Source organism: Glycine soja, chromosome 8 (genome assembly GCF_004193775.1).
Source record: "Glycine soja cultivar W05 chromosome 8, ASM419377v2, whole genome shotgun sequence".
In the NCBI taxonomy this organism is placed as follows: Eukaryota; Viridiplantae; Streptophyta; class Magnoliopsida; order Fabales; family Fabaceae; genus Glycine; species Glycine soja.
In genome coordinates this window covers 2,944,859-2,965,104 of record NC_041009.1, presented here as the reverse complement: position 1 = coordinate 2,965,104, position 20,246 = coordinate 2,944,859, and the positions used below count along the sequence as shown (strand labels likewise).

The following is a 20,246-nucleotide window of genomic DNA, read 5'->3' as shown; positions in this document are numbered from 1 at the left end:
TCACCTTAAACAAGTGTGAAGTGAAAAATACGTTATATATATATATATATATGTGTGTGTGAGAGACTCCGCGGAACGAAAAGGTAATTAAGTTTAAGTGTCCAACGACGAATCAAAGGTTCCAAAGGGTGAAAGGAAGGAAAAAAAAACTAATTTATGTCATTTCAAGTATAATGAAGGTAACTGGCTTTATTTTTTAACATTCAGTTTGATTTAAAATTTGATAAAAATAATTGTGATGCAATCAATTGCTTTTAAAATACAGACCTCGTTTGGTAAGTGAGAAATACAGAGGAAAAGTTTTTCTTAAAAAAAAAAAAAAGACTATTGAGAATATTTGATTAACTTTTTTAATCGCTCGTTAAGTACAAAGTACAAAGGAAAAGTATGCCTTTTTGTTTGAAAAATCACTGCACAATTTGTCAGAAAAAAATATTTAATCTTTTTAATAAATTTGGGTGTTGATTAATTAAACAATGATTATAGGTTTCATTTATGGATAATACTTACTTTTTTTCATGATGGTTTTTTTTAAAAGAAGATTAACTCACCATTAATAATACGATGAAAGATATAACTGAGAATATAATCAAAGACTTGAATACAAGTATAGAAATTGATGCTCTTGTTGCTAAGGAGTGGACAACAATATTCACTTGTTTTCTAATGAAACTCACCCGAGTTTAAAAATTAGAAATTAAAGTTCTATGTTTAGATAGAATAACTTTAAAATCTGTGCTTCCTGTAGAACCGACTGAGATTCCGTCAACGACTGTCTTGCAATCAAGCTCAAACAAAATGTTATGAAGTCGTAGCTCTTTTAGCCCAAAGCAAACCATGTAAGAGATCAATTGCTTCTGCCTCCCGAGGTTCTGGTGTTCCCTCATGGTGAAGAGATTTGGCTGAAATGAAATTACTTTGGTCATCTCGTATACAAACGCTGACGTCATATTTGTTGATGTCTTTAAAGCTAGCAGCATCAATGTTTATCTTGATGTATCCAGGTGCAGGTTTCGACCAAGATGAGAGCATAATTTGGTGATGGTGCTCATGATGTAGATTGGACAAAGCACGAGCAGCAGACCATTCCTTATGAAGACTCGCTGAACTTGGGTTGCAGCCAAATATCACATGCCATGAGTTCTCGAAATTATCACTAGTAGTAACATTTAGTAAAGGAGTAGATTTGATAGTAAGAGAATCATTTTCATTGTGCTACACCAAATCCACGTGCTTTTCAATCTTAACGCTATGAGTTTTTTTTTCATTTATATGGTGTTCAATTTTTACTTCTATTTAATGTGTGACTTCACCTCACACTTATAACCCAACACATCTTTCCTTTAAGTGTAACTCTCTTTTACATGATAATCTCTCCCTCTAATGAAAGTCTTTATCATCTATAAGTATTGGACAAATTGGTTCAACTTGAGGAAAAAATGTATTGAGTTACAAGTGTTGTTGGACAAATTCGTTCCAAAGCAAGATTCCAAGTTTCTTAATTGACTTCAGTTTTAACTCCCATGGCTGATAGAACTTAATAATATACTTCTTTAACTGTCATCGTCCACCTTTAACTAGCTTGAAGTGAAAGATTACTTGTATTAAATATGTGACTCGGTGGAACAAAAAGGTTAGATTAAGTGTCCAACGATTGATCCAAGGTTCCAAAGGGTGAAGAAAAAAAAAAAAATTATGTCATTTCAAGTTGCGGTGAACTGACTTTAGTTAGTATTTAACTATTCGTTTGATTTCATAAAAATAATAGTAATATATATGAATCAATTTTTATTTTAAACACCTTGTCAATATTTTTAATTTTTTTAATCACACTATAAATTATGTTATATTATATATATATATATATATATATTTTTTTTTTTCTTTTTAGGTGTAGGATAACATATGTGTGGTCACACCTAAATAAATGAATGTGTTAAAAGTCTCACATGACAAATAACTATGAAAAAAATGAGATATGTTAAGTCTCACATCCAATAAAAATAATATCAAAATAAACTATATAAATGAGGAATAATCTTCACCTTATAACTGATTTTATAGGATTGACTTAAGCTCAAATCTACTTTCGGACAATATGAAATATTTATCAAACATTTTCTTAAAAATAATTTTGATGAAATTTATTTTAAAAATTGAAACATGCTTTTAAGTTAACTTGAATCGAAGCGTATTTTACATAAAAAGTATGGAAATTGATTTTTTTTAATCTGTTAATTAATAAATAGAAGTTAAATTTGGTCCCCTGGGTGTGATGAAAGCTTCATGTACTCTTGTTTTGTTCGAAGAATCGACGGTTATATTGGTGGAAACAGAAGTTACATGTACACAAAAGGTTATTTGCCAGAAATTTAATTCACATACTTAAAAGTACAAAAAAATCACAATTTTCGAATTTTATTGATCTTAATTAAAGTACTTTGTAATTATAAGATGAGCCTAATGTTGATAACTTTTATCTCCTTCAAAAATAGGTTAAAAAGTAATATATACAAAGTAGATGTGAATTAGTAATCATTATTTTTTAAAAATAAACAATTGATTGAGAGATTAAAAAGAGAATAGAGAAAAAAAATGATTTGAAATTTTGATGAGAAATCTTTCTAGTTACAACATCTTTTTCTATCATTTAAGTTTTTTATTTATTTATTTTGATTCTTATAGTTACAATTTTTTAACCTTTTTACCCACATCTGAAATTTCCTAATGTCATATTAATTATATATATATATAAAATTGCTAAATAACTAAAGCAAACGGTGAAAAACCACCAAAAAATTAAATTAAATAGTAGTTTCATTTTTGTAGCGATTTAAAAGATATCAATGTAAGATAATTTTAGACGATCATAATCAAAAGAGTTAAAATATTACAATTATAACAATCAAAATAAGACTTTTAAATTATAGGACTAAAAGAATAATTAATTTTTTTTATGTAAATACAATATCAAGGACTTTTACTATGTATCTTAAAAATTATATTAATAATAACTTTTTATTAGTTAATAGTATAAAATATTTTATACGAACAATTATTAAACTCTTAAATCATATACCTAAATGTATAAAAAGTTTTACTATCAATGACATAAAGAGCTTTCCTTAGTAAAACAAATCAGTGGGTAAAGTTATAATATATATGTTGGGGATAAATATGTATGTCCAAAATTCAATCTATTATGTCAATTTTAATAAAAAATTATTTTTTATTTTATTATCATATTTATTGTTTTATTAAATTAATTGTTAATATGACAAGTATTTGATTAAAATTAGAAATTTGTTATTATAATATAGATTATGATAATGAGAAACAAATATTTTATAATTTTAATCTAAATTGTTATTGATAGCAGAATTGTTGTGACAAGACATCATTAATCCGGATAGAACAATATATATGTAATGATTTTTATTGTATAAAAATTAATATATCTCATTTATTAAATTGTATAAGTAGATGTCATCGTTAAACGGACTCAATCAATCTTAGTTAATGTAAACAAAAAAATATTATTTTATAAATATGAAATTTTTTTATAAAATACAAATAAAATTCTATTGCTACTTATGAGGATGTGATTACATAATTAATCATGTAATTATTTGAGAATTATCTTTGTTTATGTCTTATGGTGATTTAAATCACTCCTAAGTGGTCATTAAAGATCTTAGAACTTTCATATAAGAATTTTTTACAAATATATCTCTTATTAAAATAACTTCATTGGATATTTTTTTACTAAAATTTTATTACTAAATATGACAGGTGAATTTGAAGAAAAAAATGTAACACGTGAATCTGAATGTTACAACTTTATATTATGAACAGATGGAAAATTATTGCATATTTATTATTAAAATGAAGATTCTTTCTAATTTCTCGTATCAGCAGAATGCTTATTCAAAATACTAGAATTTATCCTCATCTTCCTTCCCTACTAAAGTCCCCACACAAACGTCCATAAACAAGAAAAAGAAAATAAAAGAAAGAGATAAAAGAAATAAAAAGGAAGAATGCATAAAAATTAAAAAGACAATCTCATACATATGATATAGCAATATATCTATGAATTAATCTATGTACAAGTCACTTGGATGTATAAACTTTGAGCTATATACAGCTCACGAGGAACCTAAAAAATGAAAGTATTTTTTAAGGTTTAATGAATGTAATACTGTCAAATGTCAAGGTAAGTTCATCTATGTCTTCCTGTACCACTGCACCTTCAGCGTCTTTTTTTAATTCATTCCCCAAGCCTGCAATTAACCAGAGATTTAGTAACTGTTAAAGGAAACGTCTATAATTACAATTTCGTTTATAAATCTGATTTGGAACTTGGAAGACAAAGTACAAATGCTACATATATGATGACATGAAAATGCAAAACTTGAAGTCCATCTAAGTTCCAGAGCACAATTTCCATCGTTATTTTGGAATTAAAATTCAAACAAGAAGTTAATTAGTTAATTGAATAAATAAAAGAGGCACCTGAATCTGTCCATCTGAAGTTCCAATTACCAAAACCTCTTCATTGCTGTCTAGAGCCATGCAATTAACCCTACAATTCGTACCCATTTGCAACGTGTCGACTCTTTTGTGTTTCTTCTTATCCCAAATTTCCACAGTACCTCCTTTGCACCCCAAATAAATCAATTCTGAGCTCACTTCCATGGCCCGCACATCAGATCCAGTTTGCAATGATCCAACTATACTGTAATTGGAATTGTTCCATATCTTGACATTTATATATGCAAAAGTTAGTTAGCTATTATGAGTTTATGACATCCTTAAAATTAACATCAAGTAGCTCAAAGATTTTCTATGCTTGGGAATTCAGAAAATCATGAAACCCGATGTTTCTAGCAAGAATTGTAACTATTATTAATCATTATATATACCGCTATATCATACGTGTCTGGGATACCTTTATAGCGGATCCATCCAAGGAAGAGCCAGCTGCATATATAAGTTCACCATGAATTTGCAGTGCATGAATAGGATTTGCTTTCCCAAGTAATCTTTTATAACCACTTTGAATAGTGTTGACTGTTCCAGTGGCCAAATGTATCTCCTGAAATATCATGAGAATATTATTGCAAGAATGTTGATAAAGCATCACATTAGACTGCCTTACACTTCAAAAACTTGATACCTGAACACTACTGTCATGGCATCCACAGTATAATTTCCCATGAACATGAGCCAAGCACTTCACATATTTACTAGAATTTAACAACTTTGATTCTCCATTCAATGACTGAACCTGATAAGATAGCAAACTAATTTCAGCAGAAAGCAATGTATGTCTGTCTGTATGTATGTATGTATGCATGCATGTATGAAGTAATTGTTAAGAATTTTCAGTACAAAGGGCAAAGCAGTAACAGAATCTATTACAAAAATTAATGGCCTGTGAAGATCCCACCTAGGGATTTTGTTGTCAAAGACATAATCAGAAGGGAAGAAAATAAAGAAACGGTAAAACATGCAGCTCAGAGCAATGTATCAAGCATAATGTTTGTGTGTACAAGTGAGTGTGACAGAGAGACATTCATAATAAGGAGACTAGTGTTATTTTACACTCTAGCCTGCATAAAAGAAGTGAGCCAAAACCATTTAAAGAAGAACATGTGTTCATAGTTTAAGAGTACCTTGACACCAGTCCCCTGCGGAATGAAACAAGATAAGCTATTGGTTACAACTAAATTATGAATCTGGTCTTTCATATCATGCACCTGCACACAATGTATTGCTGCCTTTCCAATAGACCAGACCTGTTCTTTAATGAAACAAAACCTTTGTTAGCAGGCAGCCCAACATTGAGGTTAGAATAACTGCAGAAAATTTTACCCTTGCAGTTCGGTCAAGTGAACCACTGTATAATCTGTCATCAGATTCGGAAATCACCAAGTTTGTCACAGCCTTAGTATGTTCTTGGATCTCTTGCATCAGACAGAATAAGTTATCCTTTAATGTCCAGACCTTCAGAAGTTACAAGGTATTTTCCAGTTAGCTCATATTACAGTATAGCTGTCATGTGCAGCCAAGACCAAAACATTTTTGCCAATGATCAAGCATGACTTGACTTTTTTCCAGCCATTCAATCTTTTAAGCATGTGGCATAAAACACGCCCTAAAGTCCACTCCAGTTTGTGATACATATATCTTTACGTATTTAGGTCTAGCTCACCTCATTCTTTTTTATGGTAATTGCATAAATCAACAGTTCAATAATGTAATGATTTATTTTCCAGTAATTCTAAGGAACAAATATTTCAACTAGTACAGATATTTTCGTTCAGACTTAAATTCATTATTCGTTAGAGTATACAAGGCATGTAAAGTTCTAAGTTCTAACTATAATTACCTTCATAGTGCCATCTGTATGTCCTGAAAAAAATTTACCCTTAAAGCAAATGACAGACAGCACCTCTCCATTCTCGCTGCAGTCTTCTTTTATGAGCTCTTTATGTATCCAAATTTCCTGTTCCAATCAAGAACATTAAATCATGCACCATGCCTATACTAGACAATGGTAAAAGAATTCAACAAACTTACCGCTTTAGATTCATTTTCTTCAACAAGAACCTTTAGCATTTTAGTTGCTAAAGGACAGGATCTCTTTAGCTCTCTCAACCCTTTTATGATATCCTTAGTGAAGGAAGTTAGATCACCAAAGCCGTCTGAAATTCATGATATGATGTATGATCAACAATTTTCTATAACAATGACATGCAGGAACTTGAACATATAAATCATAAGAAAGTCTCATAGATTCATGTAGAAGGAAATTATTTTGATTATTTTCATTTCAAAATTCAAATAACAGATTAATAACGAAAGCCAACACTAATATTGATTGATAGTATCAGATCTAAATAAATGTTGAATTCTGTATTGAGTAGTTTATCATGCTTCAAGGAACTGCTTATTGGCAGCTACCCCTTCTTAGACAAGATTTTTGTTTGTCATTATCTAGCTGTACCATATTTTTGAAATGATGTTGTAACTTGTAAATTGTATTCAATGGCTATATTTGTGAAACTTACCAGAGAAATGAAGAAAGCTATTGAGAGCAAGCATAGAAAGGATTCTGTCTTCTACATCCTTAGCACAATTTAATTTAGCTATGAACTGCTTCAGCAAGCAGGCACGAGCTGCTACATGTATCCCTGTATCTGGTAGAATGGTCAACATGTAAATGAGCCATGTAGCTAATATAAAGCATGCTGATCGTAGTTCTGGGTTTCGGCTCTTCATGCCATCTGCTAAAGCCTCAAAAAGAGTGCCAAACTCATGGCTAACTAGAACAGATGCAATTCTTCTTTCCCAATCATCAGCTGCCTTCTCTTCTTCCTGTTGACGCCAAACAAACAATAAGGTATCAGAGAGAATATTTGGCAAGCAGAACCCAAAAAGTCAAAATACAGGAAGAGATTCGAGTTTAGAAGGACTTAACTGGAGTTATATCAATTTCTGGGCTGAAGTTGTTGATCTGATCCACCTGTACAAGACTTCTGGAACTTTTTTCGATACCTGCTCGTTTAAGAAGAACTTCTCTTGTTCGAGGGTTTCCAGAGAAGTCAAAACTCCCTTGCAGTGAAATAATTGTATCAGCAGCTGCTAATTGGGTAACGGGGAAATCTGTGTTTCTCAGGCATGAAATAAGAGTATCCATCGCCTCTTCCCGGTATATGCTCATTTTTCTTGGCTCAACCTACAAAATGTCATGATGAAAATTAAGCCCTTATTACTTGTAAAACAGATTTTTATCATTTGTGATTTAAAGGCAGTAATACAAAGATACTGTAATAAGAAATCATACAACTAATTTTTATATTTAAGATTCAGGGAGCATCAAAGATTCACACCAGAAGATCGAGTTGGAGTAAGAGGCCAGCCATAACTGGACATTGATCTTGAAGAGCTGTCTGCAAATAAATAAGAAGAGTATGCATTGTACTAAAAGGTCCTTCTTCCTTTATAATGTGGAGGATTTGTTCAATGAATGTACGCCTGAAGGGAACCCAGAAGGAAGCTATCAGACAAACTAAAATTTAGATTAGTTTGATTAGTGTAATTATGAAAATGAAAGATATATACATACCTATTTAATTTGACTAACTCAAAGAAAAACTGAATAATCTTAAATCGATCTCCATCGGTTGCACCGATTAAAGTTTCCAAAATAGGTGACAACTCTGCTTTATCAGCAATGTTATTCCTGCAAGTCCCATCTTCTTCCATGCATCTCAACAAGATCTCCACTGCAGCAATCCTCTCCTTTGCCAAGTCAGCTCCCAAACTTCCGACAATAGTTCCAATTGTTTTTTCAGAGAAAAGGGTATTGACAACCGAAGATGCAATTATCTCTTCACTGCTTCCAACAATCCGTGCAAGTAAAAGCACTGCAGCTGTTTTGGGCTTCAAACACATCTTAACCAAGTCTTCCTCTTTCTTATTGAAAACTGTTATTAGAGACTCCACTATTGCCATCTCTGCAAGACTCATAGTGGAAGGGTTTAGCAGATACAACAAGACAACAGCCTCAGTCAACCCGTTCTTGAAAAGAGCCTTGATACATTCCACGTCAGTGTCCACACGTGTGAGAGTCTTAATAACAGCATTGTCTCTGGAACCCATCTCCGCCAAAAGGAAAACTGAAGCTTGAAGCACCTGGGGCTCAACAGAATTGAAAAGGATCTCCATAAATCCATTGATTATCGCAGGTTTTGATAGCATGCTATGTATATCCACTCCTACATTCACTCCTCTCCAGAACTTGTCAATTTGAAGCACGGCCATTTCCGATTCCTGGAGAACCTCTGACATATAAAGGTTATTGATTGCACAGCGTAACTCACTCATCATCCCATCAACGGTGGCTTGGGTTATAACACTATTAGGAGAAGTTGAAGGCAATGTTGTTGGTATCACAACTGCCTCATCAGTATCTTCGTACGGACTCTCACACGGCGGTGGGACCAAATGGGGGTTGCGATCTTTCCAGCTTGCAATTAGTCGCTTGAGCACGTAATTTGTTTTGGGTAGCTGGGTGTTTTGAAGCTTCTGGCGTGTGATGGGACAGGTTATGTTTCCTCTATTAAACCATTCCTCGATAGCTTTACGTTCATATGTCTGACCAGTCTCAAGAGTCACTGGATCATCAAATATGTGACTTGTTATTGGACAGACAAAGTCCTTGGGAGGTGCATGTTTCCCAATTCCATGCAGCGGGGTATCGAAGTCTGCCATAGGATAATCTGGGGAACTACAAGTAGGAACAACCCAAGTTAAATAAAATGCAGCACACCATGCAATAACATAACCAAGAATGGTTTTAAATATTGGCGTATACGTACCCTCTTGATTGTTTGAAGATGGATAGCATTCGCTCCTTAATTTGGCTTTGTCGAGGCTCCAACAATGCAACAGTTTTGTCCTTTTCCTACAGGACACAGCTTTATTACTTAGCATTTCAAGAACTAAAAACAACTAGCATAGAAAATTCAGACCTCGTGGGAATATTTAATTTTTCGGCTCTCCCTCTCTCGGTAGCATCAATTACCTCATCATTTTCTGCCTCAGAATCTGAAGACGAACTAAGCAAACTCTCATCTAAAGAAAAATCAGTATCAGCGGTGGTTGAGTTTAAATAGACTGGTGTTGTCCAAGTTTTTGAAGCTTTTTGGGGTTTGAGGATTCTGGAAAAGACTCTTTGAGGATAAAATGGCACTTGGGAAGATCTGCTGCTGGAACTGGGGCTCAAAAATTCAATAGATGCTTCCCTTTCGGACCATATTGGCTGCAGCAATCAGTACATAAAAAACGAGACAGAATGATCATGAAATGCAAGTGCCTAGTATTATATTAAAATCTAATATTCTCCCCCCTCATTTTATTCTGTATCAAAATTGTGAGGTGAGGTCACGATAGTTCTAGAATCAGAAAAATATTAAATATATCTTTAAATTTGAAATCTATTAATCTTGTTAGTCTCTCATATAAAAGTTAGAAATTGTAATGATGATAAATTCTATATTTCAAATTCTAAAATGTAGTTGTATTTCAACTTCAATAATTTATTTAATAGAGATTATTACTATAGTAGCATCTCACACATTCAAGAACTACACAAATTTTCAGTAACTTCCACTCTCTAAGGTGCACTTCACGTATTATTTCTACAAGTGATAAAAAATTTCTCTCTTAACTATTTTAAATAATTTTCTTTTTATCTTTATTATATTCAATTCTCTTGTCAGCCTATCATAATATACTTTTAGATGTTTATTTATTATAAATTCAATTGTATATAAAATAAACATTATTGATTATCCTGTAGGTTACTAACTGAAATACTAGTTAATAAGAAAAATATAACTTTTTTGTAAAAACACCTTCAAAAGTTAATTACCATTATTCTAATTTTCCAACAACCTGAAAACCTTTCTTTTTTTTTTCTCTTAGCATAAGACATGAAAATTATGAAATACTTGGATAAAATTCAGAATGATTTTCAAGGAAACAGAAATCATATAAGCTAGAGAGGAAAAAATTGTAATCCTATAATTAAATAATAAGTTGATATGAAAATGAAAATAATATTGACCAGCTCTTGATGCTCTCAGTGTTAGATTGAAAATAGTAAGGAATTGGTAAACAGAACAAATTAAGTAGATACAACATTATTACATTATACCGTCCGTTCTCCAACACGCTCATTTTCATCATCTCCTCCTTTCTGTTCTCCACACCGCCGCGGCCATCTTCTGCGGCGCTCTTCAGTACCAACGACGGTGGACTAATCGCAGCAGCGTCACCGTTTTCGTTGACCAAAACCTCTTTGAAATACTCGGCGAGAACCATGCAGTTCTGGTTGAGGACCTCTTCGTAGTCTCTCTCCACCTCCCTGAGCTTCGCTGCCTGCTCCTCGCTCATCTTCGACAACACCTTCGCGCATGGCAGCACCACGGAGTACTCCTCGGAAGTTACCGAATAATCGCTATCGTTACGGCTCGTTGAGAGAATCCGCGTCCTCTGATCATCGAACCAGCGGAAGACGGGGAAGAGGTGGAGAGAGAAGAGGCGTTCGTAGAGCGCGGGAGCGATTTCGGATCGAGCGAGGGAAGCGTTGGAGTGGAAGATTCGGAGGAGGCTAACGGCGGATTCGGTAGGGCGGTTACGGAGTGCGTGGATGAGAGAGAGGAGAAGAGAGGAGAGGGGGAAGTCGGGGAGAGGGAGGAGGAGCTTCTCGGCGAGGGAGAGGGACGAGAAGCGGAGGGCGGGGCTCGAGAACGAGATCGCGCTCTCAAGAGTGTCTGCGGCGAGGTTTAGGTGTTTTTGGTCGGAGAATGGAGTGTCGCGGAGGAGAGTGGCGATGAGGCGGCGACGTAGTTCGGATTGCGAGAGGACGGAGGAGGTGAATGCGGCGGTGTGGCGGAGGATTTGAGCTCGAGTGGTGACCGTTACGGTGGTCATGGTGGTGTGATAGTGAGTACAAGTTTGGTCTGTTGGGGGGGTATATGAAATTATGGATACGACGTTAACGGAAATACCAGTTAACGGTTTCAATTGAATTTGCCGGAATTAGAAGTCTCGGACGGCAGTTTCTGAAATGACCAATGTGACCCTTGTTTTGGTCTTACCATGTTTTACTTTCATAAAATACTAAAATAAAATACTTTACTTTACCAATGTGACCCTTGTATTTAATGTTACTGCAAAACATTGCTGCGAGAGTTTTTAATCAACTGGCTGTTAAATTTAAACCTCTCGTGTGTCTCCTTTCTTTCAATGACGTTGTTTAACTTGTGAAGTTTAATCGGTCCAAAGATATTGTGCTAACTGCTAAGATAGTCCTTTAAATATTACCGTCAAATTATATTAAGATATTGTGAAAGGACAGAGGTAACTCAATGGGTCTGCAGTAATTGCACCCAATATAGAACATGGGAATACTTACGTACAATTCGAGTTAGTATATAATAAGAAAGAATAAAAAAAATAATAAATGGTTAATTTGAGCCAAAATTATACAAAAGACAAAATTTTCATATAAGTTATACTACTACTAGTTTAAAAGATTTTATAATATGAAAAACTAAAGATGGAATTAAAAAACGAGGGTTAGGTTAAAATGGCAACATCTAAAACAGCTGTGTGGAATCGGAAGTGGAGCAAGGCCAAAAGAGTGGGACATTTTGGTAACTCTGTCCACTTTGAAATCTCGCGGTAAAACACGAACAGCGGGTGGGACCCGTTTTGCCGCCCAGCCGGCTCGTTAATCATGTGCACGGATACAGAGGAGATTCACATTCACCACTTGATTATTTTCCTTCTGAATATTATCAAATCAACACATGCTCGATTTATGAATGCGCTAACAACAAATTTGCCAAATTAAACAAGCATATAGAATCCTAAGAAAACCAATTTGAAAAGCTAAATCAAACGCATGAAAGAATCATCAAATTTGACAATTTCAATAGTATACAGTTAGAAACGGAAAAGCTAAACCAATTCTGAGAGAATTTTCCTCTATCACACAATTCTTTTACATTTTTTATCCATTTGATTCATTCCTTTTTTTTCAGGCCATCACTTGAACACACTGTGGGACTAATAGGCCTTTCTAACCAGAGCAGGACATAGGCAGTAAGACCAAGATCACAATCCATTGTGTAGTGCATGGGCCAGTACCGGTCAGGTTATTTAAAATTTGACTAAACACCACATAAAATTATGTTGAAGTAATTTGGGCATAGAATACATTAAGTTGAAGTAACTTTAAGTGGGTTTTACATTAAATCAAAATTTTACACTGAATTTTATCATCAATATTTTTTCAGATTTTTTTTTTTGTATACATTGAATTTGTTTGGATTTACGTTGAATCATAAAAAATTATGTTGAAATATTGTAATTAACGTAATTTCAAGTGAATATAGAAAAATTTAGTCTCACGTTAAAAAAACTAACTTTGGTATAAAATTAATTTTTAAGTTAAAGTGACTTAAATTATGTTTTACATCAAAATTTTAGTATCGACTTATTTTAAGAATAAAACATTCGAGCAAAAATCATATTGCTTGAAAATTCAATTTTAATTGAAATTAACATTATATATTATAACCTAAACACACATTGACGGAAAAAAAATCAATATTTTTTTTGGATCTATACTATGGATGTTTTTTTTATGAGAAACAATCGATCTTTGCACAACTATTAAGAGAGCCAAATTCTGCTTCCAAACTTAGTAATTAAACTAGAATAACATGTGAGTTAGTTCACGCAATCATAAGGAGAAAAACCAATACGCTGTGCTACTTTAGATTGGAAAGTGACATTTGAGGAAATGAGCATAAGAGAACAGTTTAAATATCACATCAAAACTACAAGCAGTGACAGACAAAGAGATCTGGAAATAGAAAGGGTGATGGATGAACAACGCATGTCGTCACATCGAAAAGAAGAATAATTAGGGTGTGGAAATGACATGGCCTCGCGTGGTGGCGATGTTTGGTAATTGCTCACCTGGAAATGATGTTTATTGCTTTGCAACTTCACGCCCAACATGATTACTGTTTTTTTGTCATCCTTTCCAGCAGGCATATCCTATGAAAGTCAAGCCAAGCCTGGAGTTTCCATCAACATTTTCATCATGCATGCTATTGCATATTTCTTGTGATTTATAGTACGAAAAAACAAAAAACATACCTTATGTATGTACGCACGGTTGCTGTTGGAGACGTGATTGCTGGGTTGTTGCACACACGAGCTGGAAATGAACAAAGACTTGTTTCTTAATTTAATTGTACATTTTAGCATCAAATTATCATCATTTTTTTTTTCATTTTACCATCATGCTTTTTTTTTCTATATTTTACTGAACTAGTAAATGTGTCAGCTCAAAGTTAAGTAATTAAAGCTTAAATTTTAGTTTTATCAAAAAAATTATAATTAATTTTCATAAAATAGGAAATAAATTATATACTGACAAAAGTAATATATATATATATATATATATATATATATATTTAAAATATAATTTTCAAATTTCTCTTAAAATTTACTTTATACCCCTGATTATTTGGGCTGCCCTGAACTAGACTCCTTCACTTTACTTAAAATTGTTGGCTTGTGAAGTTTTGCATACTTTGTCTGGGATTAGTCAATGTTCCTGTAATGAGCAACGTACCATAATACGAACAATTAGTCCCCATGATGGTCATATAACATATATAGTATCAACAAACTACGTATTGTTTGTTCAATTTCATACCTATTATATATATATATATATATATATATATATATATATATATATATATATATATATATATATATATATATATATATATATATATACACATATATATATTGACTAGAAATCTAGAAAAGTCATACGGTAAAAGCGATCACATCCATTACCAATAAGGCAACTCGTTCTCCACTCTTCAAGATTCTCTTCTACTCACAGACGAAGACTACGTTTGATCGATGAATTATCTCAGTTTTACTTGCTAGAAAAACTTTTCGCTAGTCTGATTCTGTTTCGTTCTTGTAGTAGGGACTCCATCTCCATCAACCTAAGTTATAATCAACCTCGTACTATCAACACTTTCTATCCAAATATGCTTTTATAAAAATTAATAACATGTAATTATTAAGTTTTTATATCATCTCAAAGTTACAGCCTTTGATATGAAAAGAGATTTACAGTATATATTATTATAATGCAACGTTGCAGGTTCAGGTTATCAACTATGAGTGCTTTTGAAGTTTACGTTGGCATTGCCATTACTTGTTCAATAATATAAAGTTAACAGTTTTCAAATGTGCAAATTATTAATTTGAGATAATGTCATTTCATATATGTATGTCATTATTAGACACAAAATATTAACATTCTATATAAATATATTCTTATTTATTATACTCTTACATTAATAAAAACTGTCAATATTTAATTTTGTGTACAATAACATACATATATCAAATGATAAATTATTTTATAATGTTTCTGCATAACTACCTGTGCAACGATATATTATTATTACAATTCAAATCTATATTTTTTCTTAATTTAATTATTCAATAAAAAAATGGGGTATGCATATCAACATAGTGTGTGACATGATTGATTTATCATTTGTTGGAATATATTATAAATTAATTAAGGAAAGCAGACTAATTAAGAAAAATGGGTTAATTAAGAAAAACAGGCTAATTCAATAAAGTAAAGGTAGACTTAGTACGAGAAATTCGCGTAGCTAAGTTAATCTGCATCTATAAAAGAAAAAGAGAAAAGAAGGAAAAAAATAAACAGAGATTTCAAGATAATATAATTCCTTGTAGAAGACAAAAGTTAGAAGAAGGATAAGCAAGCATTAAGAGTCATTCCTTTCTTTTATTCCTTTTCTTATCTTCTTTCCCTTTTACTAAATATTTTTCTCTTGTAATTGTAAAACCTTTATGACAATGAGAGGCTAAACTCTTGATGTAATTTTTCTTCATATCTATTTAATAATATTACATTTGTATTATCCTTTCTTGTGTTTAACATGATTGTTTGTGGCTTGATCACCCATTTGCATGTTAAGTTTTAGGGGTAATGTTGGAAAATATTATTTTCTAATAGAATTAGGAAAGAGTATCTAAATAAAGTCATCACTAGAGATAAGTTGATTTTTGTTTAGCCTGTTATACATCTTTATTCTTAATGCAATTTACTATTTTAGCTCTACAAAGGGATTTGAGAGAGAATAGATAAATTAGGCCCTTTCATGTGGAGAACCAAATTTAGAGTATACTAATAGATACAGGTGTAAATTAAAATAATTATAAATAGAGAAAATTTATTAACATTACATCAAAAAGTAGCTCTGCTAGGCTAAGTTTTCAACATTTTCATCTTCTTAATTTACTTCTATAATATTATTAGGTTCTCTAAATTTTCTGTCTTTAATTAATCAATTTAAATTTTTGTTTAATTTCTTCTCTTGTTTGATTTAATTTTCTGTCAATTTAAATTATTGTTTTTCTTATAAACTTTTCAAGTCAAATTTCTTTAACTTCTTTTATTAATAAAATATCCATCTACCTAAGTACAAATAAAATCCATGTGAATTCGATACTTGAACTTCCATTTTAATTTTATTACTTGAAACGAATTGGTGCACTTGTCAATCCATCAACAATTGCCTTGAATCAGCTGAATGAAAGAATGTGGATAAGTGATGTTGGTGGCTTAAACTTCGGGCCAGGCTATGCTAGTAAAGTACTAAGGTAAAAAGGAACAAAAATAGTCCTCCAAAGTCACTCTATGGCCTATCTTCTGCCATAATACGTTCTTCAAAATTGGGATGTGGGTTGATCACATGGAAAGAAAAAGATGATACCGAAGATGATGGTTCTCTCTCTCCTTAATTTACCTAGACCTCTTGTTGTTCCCTCCTTCTTCTTGCAGGGTTGTTTCTTCTACAAGTTGTTTCAATCTCTAGATCCAATGGAACAAGGTTGTTTCCTGAAATTATACTTCACATACAAGAAAGAAAACAACTACAACACAGGTTATCAAGGTTAAAGAATGTATTATAAAGCAAAAATTAAAATAAAAATTAAAAATAAAAATTGATTATAGAAAATTGATTTTTTTCAGAAAAATTAAATAAAAAGCTAAAGAATAAAAACCAATTGCTTTAAAATTGGAATATCCAAATTATCAAGTACAAAGAACAAAGTCTCTGACAACAATGCCAAAAACTTGTTGAACGATTGACAAGTGCACAAATTTGTAAAGTAGTAAAATAAAACGAAAGTTTAAGTATCAAGTCTAGATGAACTTTGTTTGTACTTAGGTAGGTAAATTTATAATTTTCAAATAATAAATAAATTGGTTTAAAGGTTGTGAAAAGAAAAGTAAAATAAATTGGCATAAAATTAAATTTAAACAAACAAGAGAGAAAAACAAGCATAAAATTAAATTAATTAATTAAAACATACAAGATGAGAGAAGCCAATATTAGAAGCAAAAGTTAATTCAGAAGATGAGAATGTCTAGGGCTTAACCTACAAGAGTTACTCTTGATGTAATGCTAAAAAAATTTCTCTATTTAGATTACTCTAATTATCACCTACATCTACTAATTTATCCTTATCATGATCCTTCATGTGAAACGGTATAATTTATCTATTTTCTCTCTCAAATCTCCTTAAGAGGTAAAACAGTTAAATTGCATTAAGAATGAAGATTATAATAGGCTAAATAAAATCATTCTATCCTTAGAGATGAATTATTTAGATGTTCTTTTCCAATTCTTTTAGTGAATAACATTTCCCAATGTGACCCCTAAAATTTACTATGAATATGGGTGATCAAACCATAAACAATGAAATTAAGCAAAGAAAAAAAATAATGAAATTAAAATAACATTAAATAAATAGGAAGAGTGATTACATAAAAAATAGTTGACTATTAAGCTCCCAACAAGAGTGATTTTAGTCTCTCATTGTCTTAAGAGACTTTATAATTGTAAGAGGGTAATGGGTAATGAAAGGAGTAGACAAGAAAGGGAATGGAGAGAAAGAATGACTCCTAATGATTGATTCTCGTGCTTCTAACATTTGTCTTTTCTCTTCTCTTCTTTCTCTTTTTATAGTTGCAATTCAGTTTGGATTTCATGCAACCTTCGTGCTAAGCGCGATTACCGTGCTTATCGAGTATGGCGATAACCTAGCGCTCAGCGTGTGACTTGCGTTGAGTGCGCCTTCACGTATCAGACTTCTTCATACTTCTTGGCGCTAAGCGTGTTCTACCTGTTAAGCGATTGTGTTGCGCTAAGCGAACATCTTCAGATCTTAAGTTTGTTTTCTCGAGCTTTACTTTATTTTTCTGTGACAATTATTCACCAAACACTATAAATTCACAAAACTTGAACACTTTATGCACAAAAACTTAAATGATGTTAAAATCTCAATTATTCACACATAAAAAGGAAGAATTAAAAGAAGGAAATTAACAATTTCTATGTGATTTAATCTCAAAATATACTTATACACAACAATTATCATGTTTCTAGGAGGAAAAAAGTTTTTAAAAAATACAAAAGCAAATAGAGAGAACTGTATGTGGACCCAAACTTTTTGCATTGAGTTTTATGAAATTGGGCTTTTGTTTTTGTGTCATTAAGGAGAAGAAGAAAAAGTGACGGTGTGAATAAAAATCCTAAATTGAAAGTTGTTGCTTTCAATTCACTGTATTTTGGATTAGATTGTTAGTTTTTAAACTTTTTAAAAATTTATTTTTTAGTTCATGAAAAAAGTTTAATTAATCTTGATCTTTCAACTTTTTTCTTTAAGCTTTTTTGTTTTTAAATAAAAATTTAACCGGTCAAAGTCTCTAAATTAAAAAAAAAACAATTTTACTTTGCTATAAATCATATTTGTTTAAATTTTATTAGTTGTAAATTGAATTTGTTAAAACATTTAGCATTTTATTTTTTATTAACATTAAAGGGCTAAAAATTACTTTGAAAAAGGAAGTAGTTAACTATGTTGTTTTCGGTAAAATTATCTATAAAATTTAACGATGATAAGTGCAAATTTAAATACTATAATACTTATCCTTCCTCATACTCGCATATATATAGACATGAAGTGATTTAGACTTTTCTATTTTTTGTTTTGCCGTATCGAGTGTTCCCCATTTTTAGTTGGTTTATTTTCTTTCGCAACTTTGCTATGCCGTGTTGATTGTTTTTATTCACTTTATGAATTACCTTGTTTGTTCTGTGCTCACTCACGCTTTCTTTTTTCCTTTTTTCTTTTATGCTTATTTGTTTGATGATTAATTCAGTTCTCCATGCTTCCAAACTTGTAATTAAGTTGTATAACTGGACAAAATGTAAGTATCTTGTGTATTAATTGATCTTTTTTTGCACAACTACACGTAAGTATCTTGTGTTGATGAATGGCTGCATCAGATATGCTGTATGCAACCCATGCCATTAATGTTCGTTATTGTATATAGAGCCATAGAATGTTTCACTATCATTTGCGTGTCAGTTCAGATGGTCCAATTTCTTAAATACATCGCAGCACTAATTCACCCCTTCTTATTGGAAGTTTGTAATACTGGAATTTGTACATTTCTTATTCACATGCGAGACAGCTGAGGAACGGATGATAATAGAGAAGCCAATTTCTATATGCGATACTAGTTACAGTAGCTAGTAGCTAGCTGGCCATCGATTTTTTTATAATTTTATTAATTTTCGAGATAGAGGACACACAATGATAAGAACAAACGGCTGCAAGTAATTAGATTATTATCCTAGCTTGGGGAATATATATATATATATATATATATATATATATATATATATATATATATATATATTATTTGCACATAACTTTTCAAATATAAATGTCATGGCTGGTAAGTATTTTTTTCAACTAGTAAAACCATTCTATATAACAGACACTTTATTATTACTTATTAGTTTTCCTTAAACTTGTTTGTGGATGCTTTTTATCTTTTTACTTATTAATTTATTCATTTTTCACATAAATAGATAGAAATTGGTTAGGTCGTCTGATAGAAATTTACGGTCTAGTTTACAATTAGTCCAATAAAAATATATTTAGTTAAAAAAGGCTAGACATTAGGCATTTTAAGAAGTTTTTTAGGCCTATTTATGTAAACATAAATTATATTTTCTTTTATTATTATTATTATTATATTAAATTTGTTATAATATATAAATCACATATTTATTTACCTTTTTAAAATATTAAATTTGATGACCTACATAAAGAGTTCAAAATATATACATTTATTAAAAGATAAATCTATTCTTTGTCTAGAAGCTTTATTAAAAAAATCAATATTTTGAAAATCCAATTGACCAGTTCAACTAGTTGAACCACCAAGAATTGACATGAAGATCGATTGATTAATTTAGAAAAATCGGATGGTTTAAGAACCAATGGGAATCAGTCAAACTGGTGTAGAGCTGATCAATTTGAACTAGTAATTTTTGAAAAACTATATTTTTTAAAATATTTTTAAATTTTTCATATTTAATATAAAATATTTATATATATATATATATATATATATAAATTCATATTTAGTAAGATATATAAATTGGTACAAATCATGTTATCAATTATTATTATAAAATATAATTTAGTCACTTATATTAATTTAT

The 20,246-nt window shown here is 31.4% G+C and overlaps 1 protein-coding gene across 1 annotated transcript; it reads right to left on the bottom strand.

Moving 5' to 3' along the window:
* Window positions 1-4,019: 4,019 nt before the first annotated feature.
* LOC114423904 (putative E3 ubiquitin-protein ligase LIN) lies at window positions 4,020-11,564 on the bottom strand. The gene is made up of 15 exons (XM_028390814.1): window positions 10,723-11,564; window positions 9,596-9,832; window positions 9,390-9,475; window positions 8,135-9,298; window positions 7,899-8,043; window positions 7,487-7,744; window positions 7,077-7,383; window positions 6,586-6,710; window positions 6,395-6,511; window positions 5,878-6,009; window positions 5,679-5,801; window positions 5,180-5,290; window positions 4,952-5,098; window positions 4,516-4,761; window positions 4,020-4,283 (listed from the first exon to the last, which is right to left on the bottom strand). The coding sequence occupies exons 1-15, from the start codon at window positions 11,506-11,508 to the stop codon at window positions 4,266-4,268; spliced, it is 4,002 nt and encodes a 1,333-aa protein (XP_028246615.1). The 5' UTR covers window positions 11,509-11,564; the 3' UTR covers window positions 4,020-4,265.
* Window positions 11,565-20,246: the final 8,682 nt, after the last annotated feature.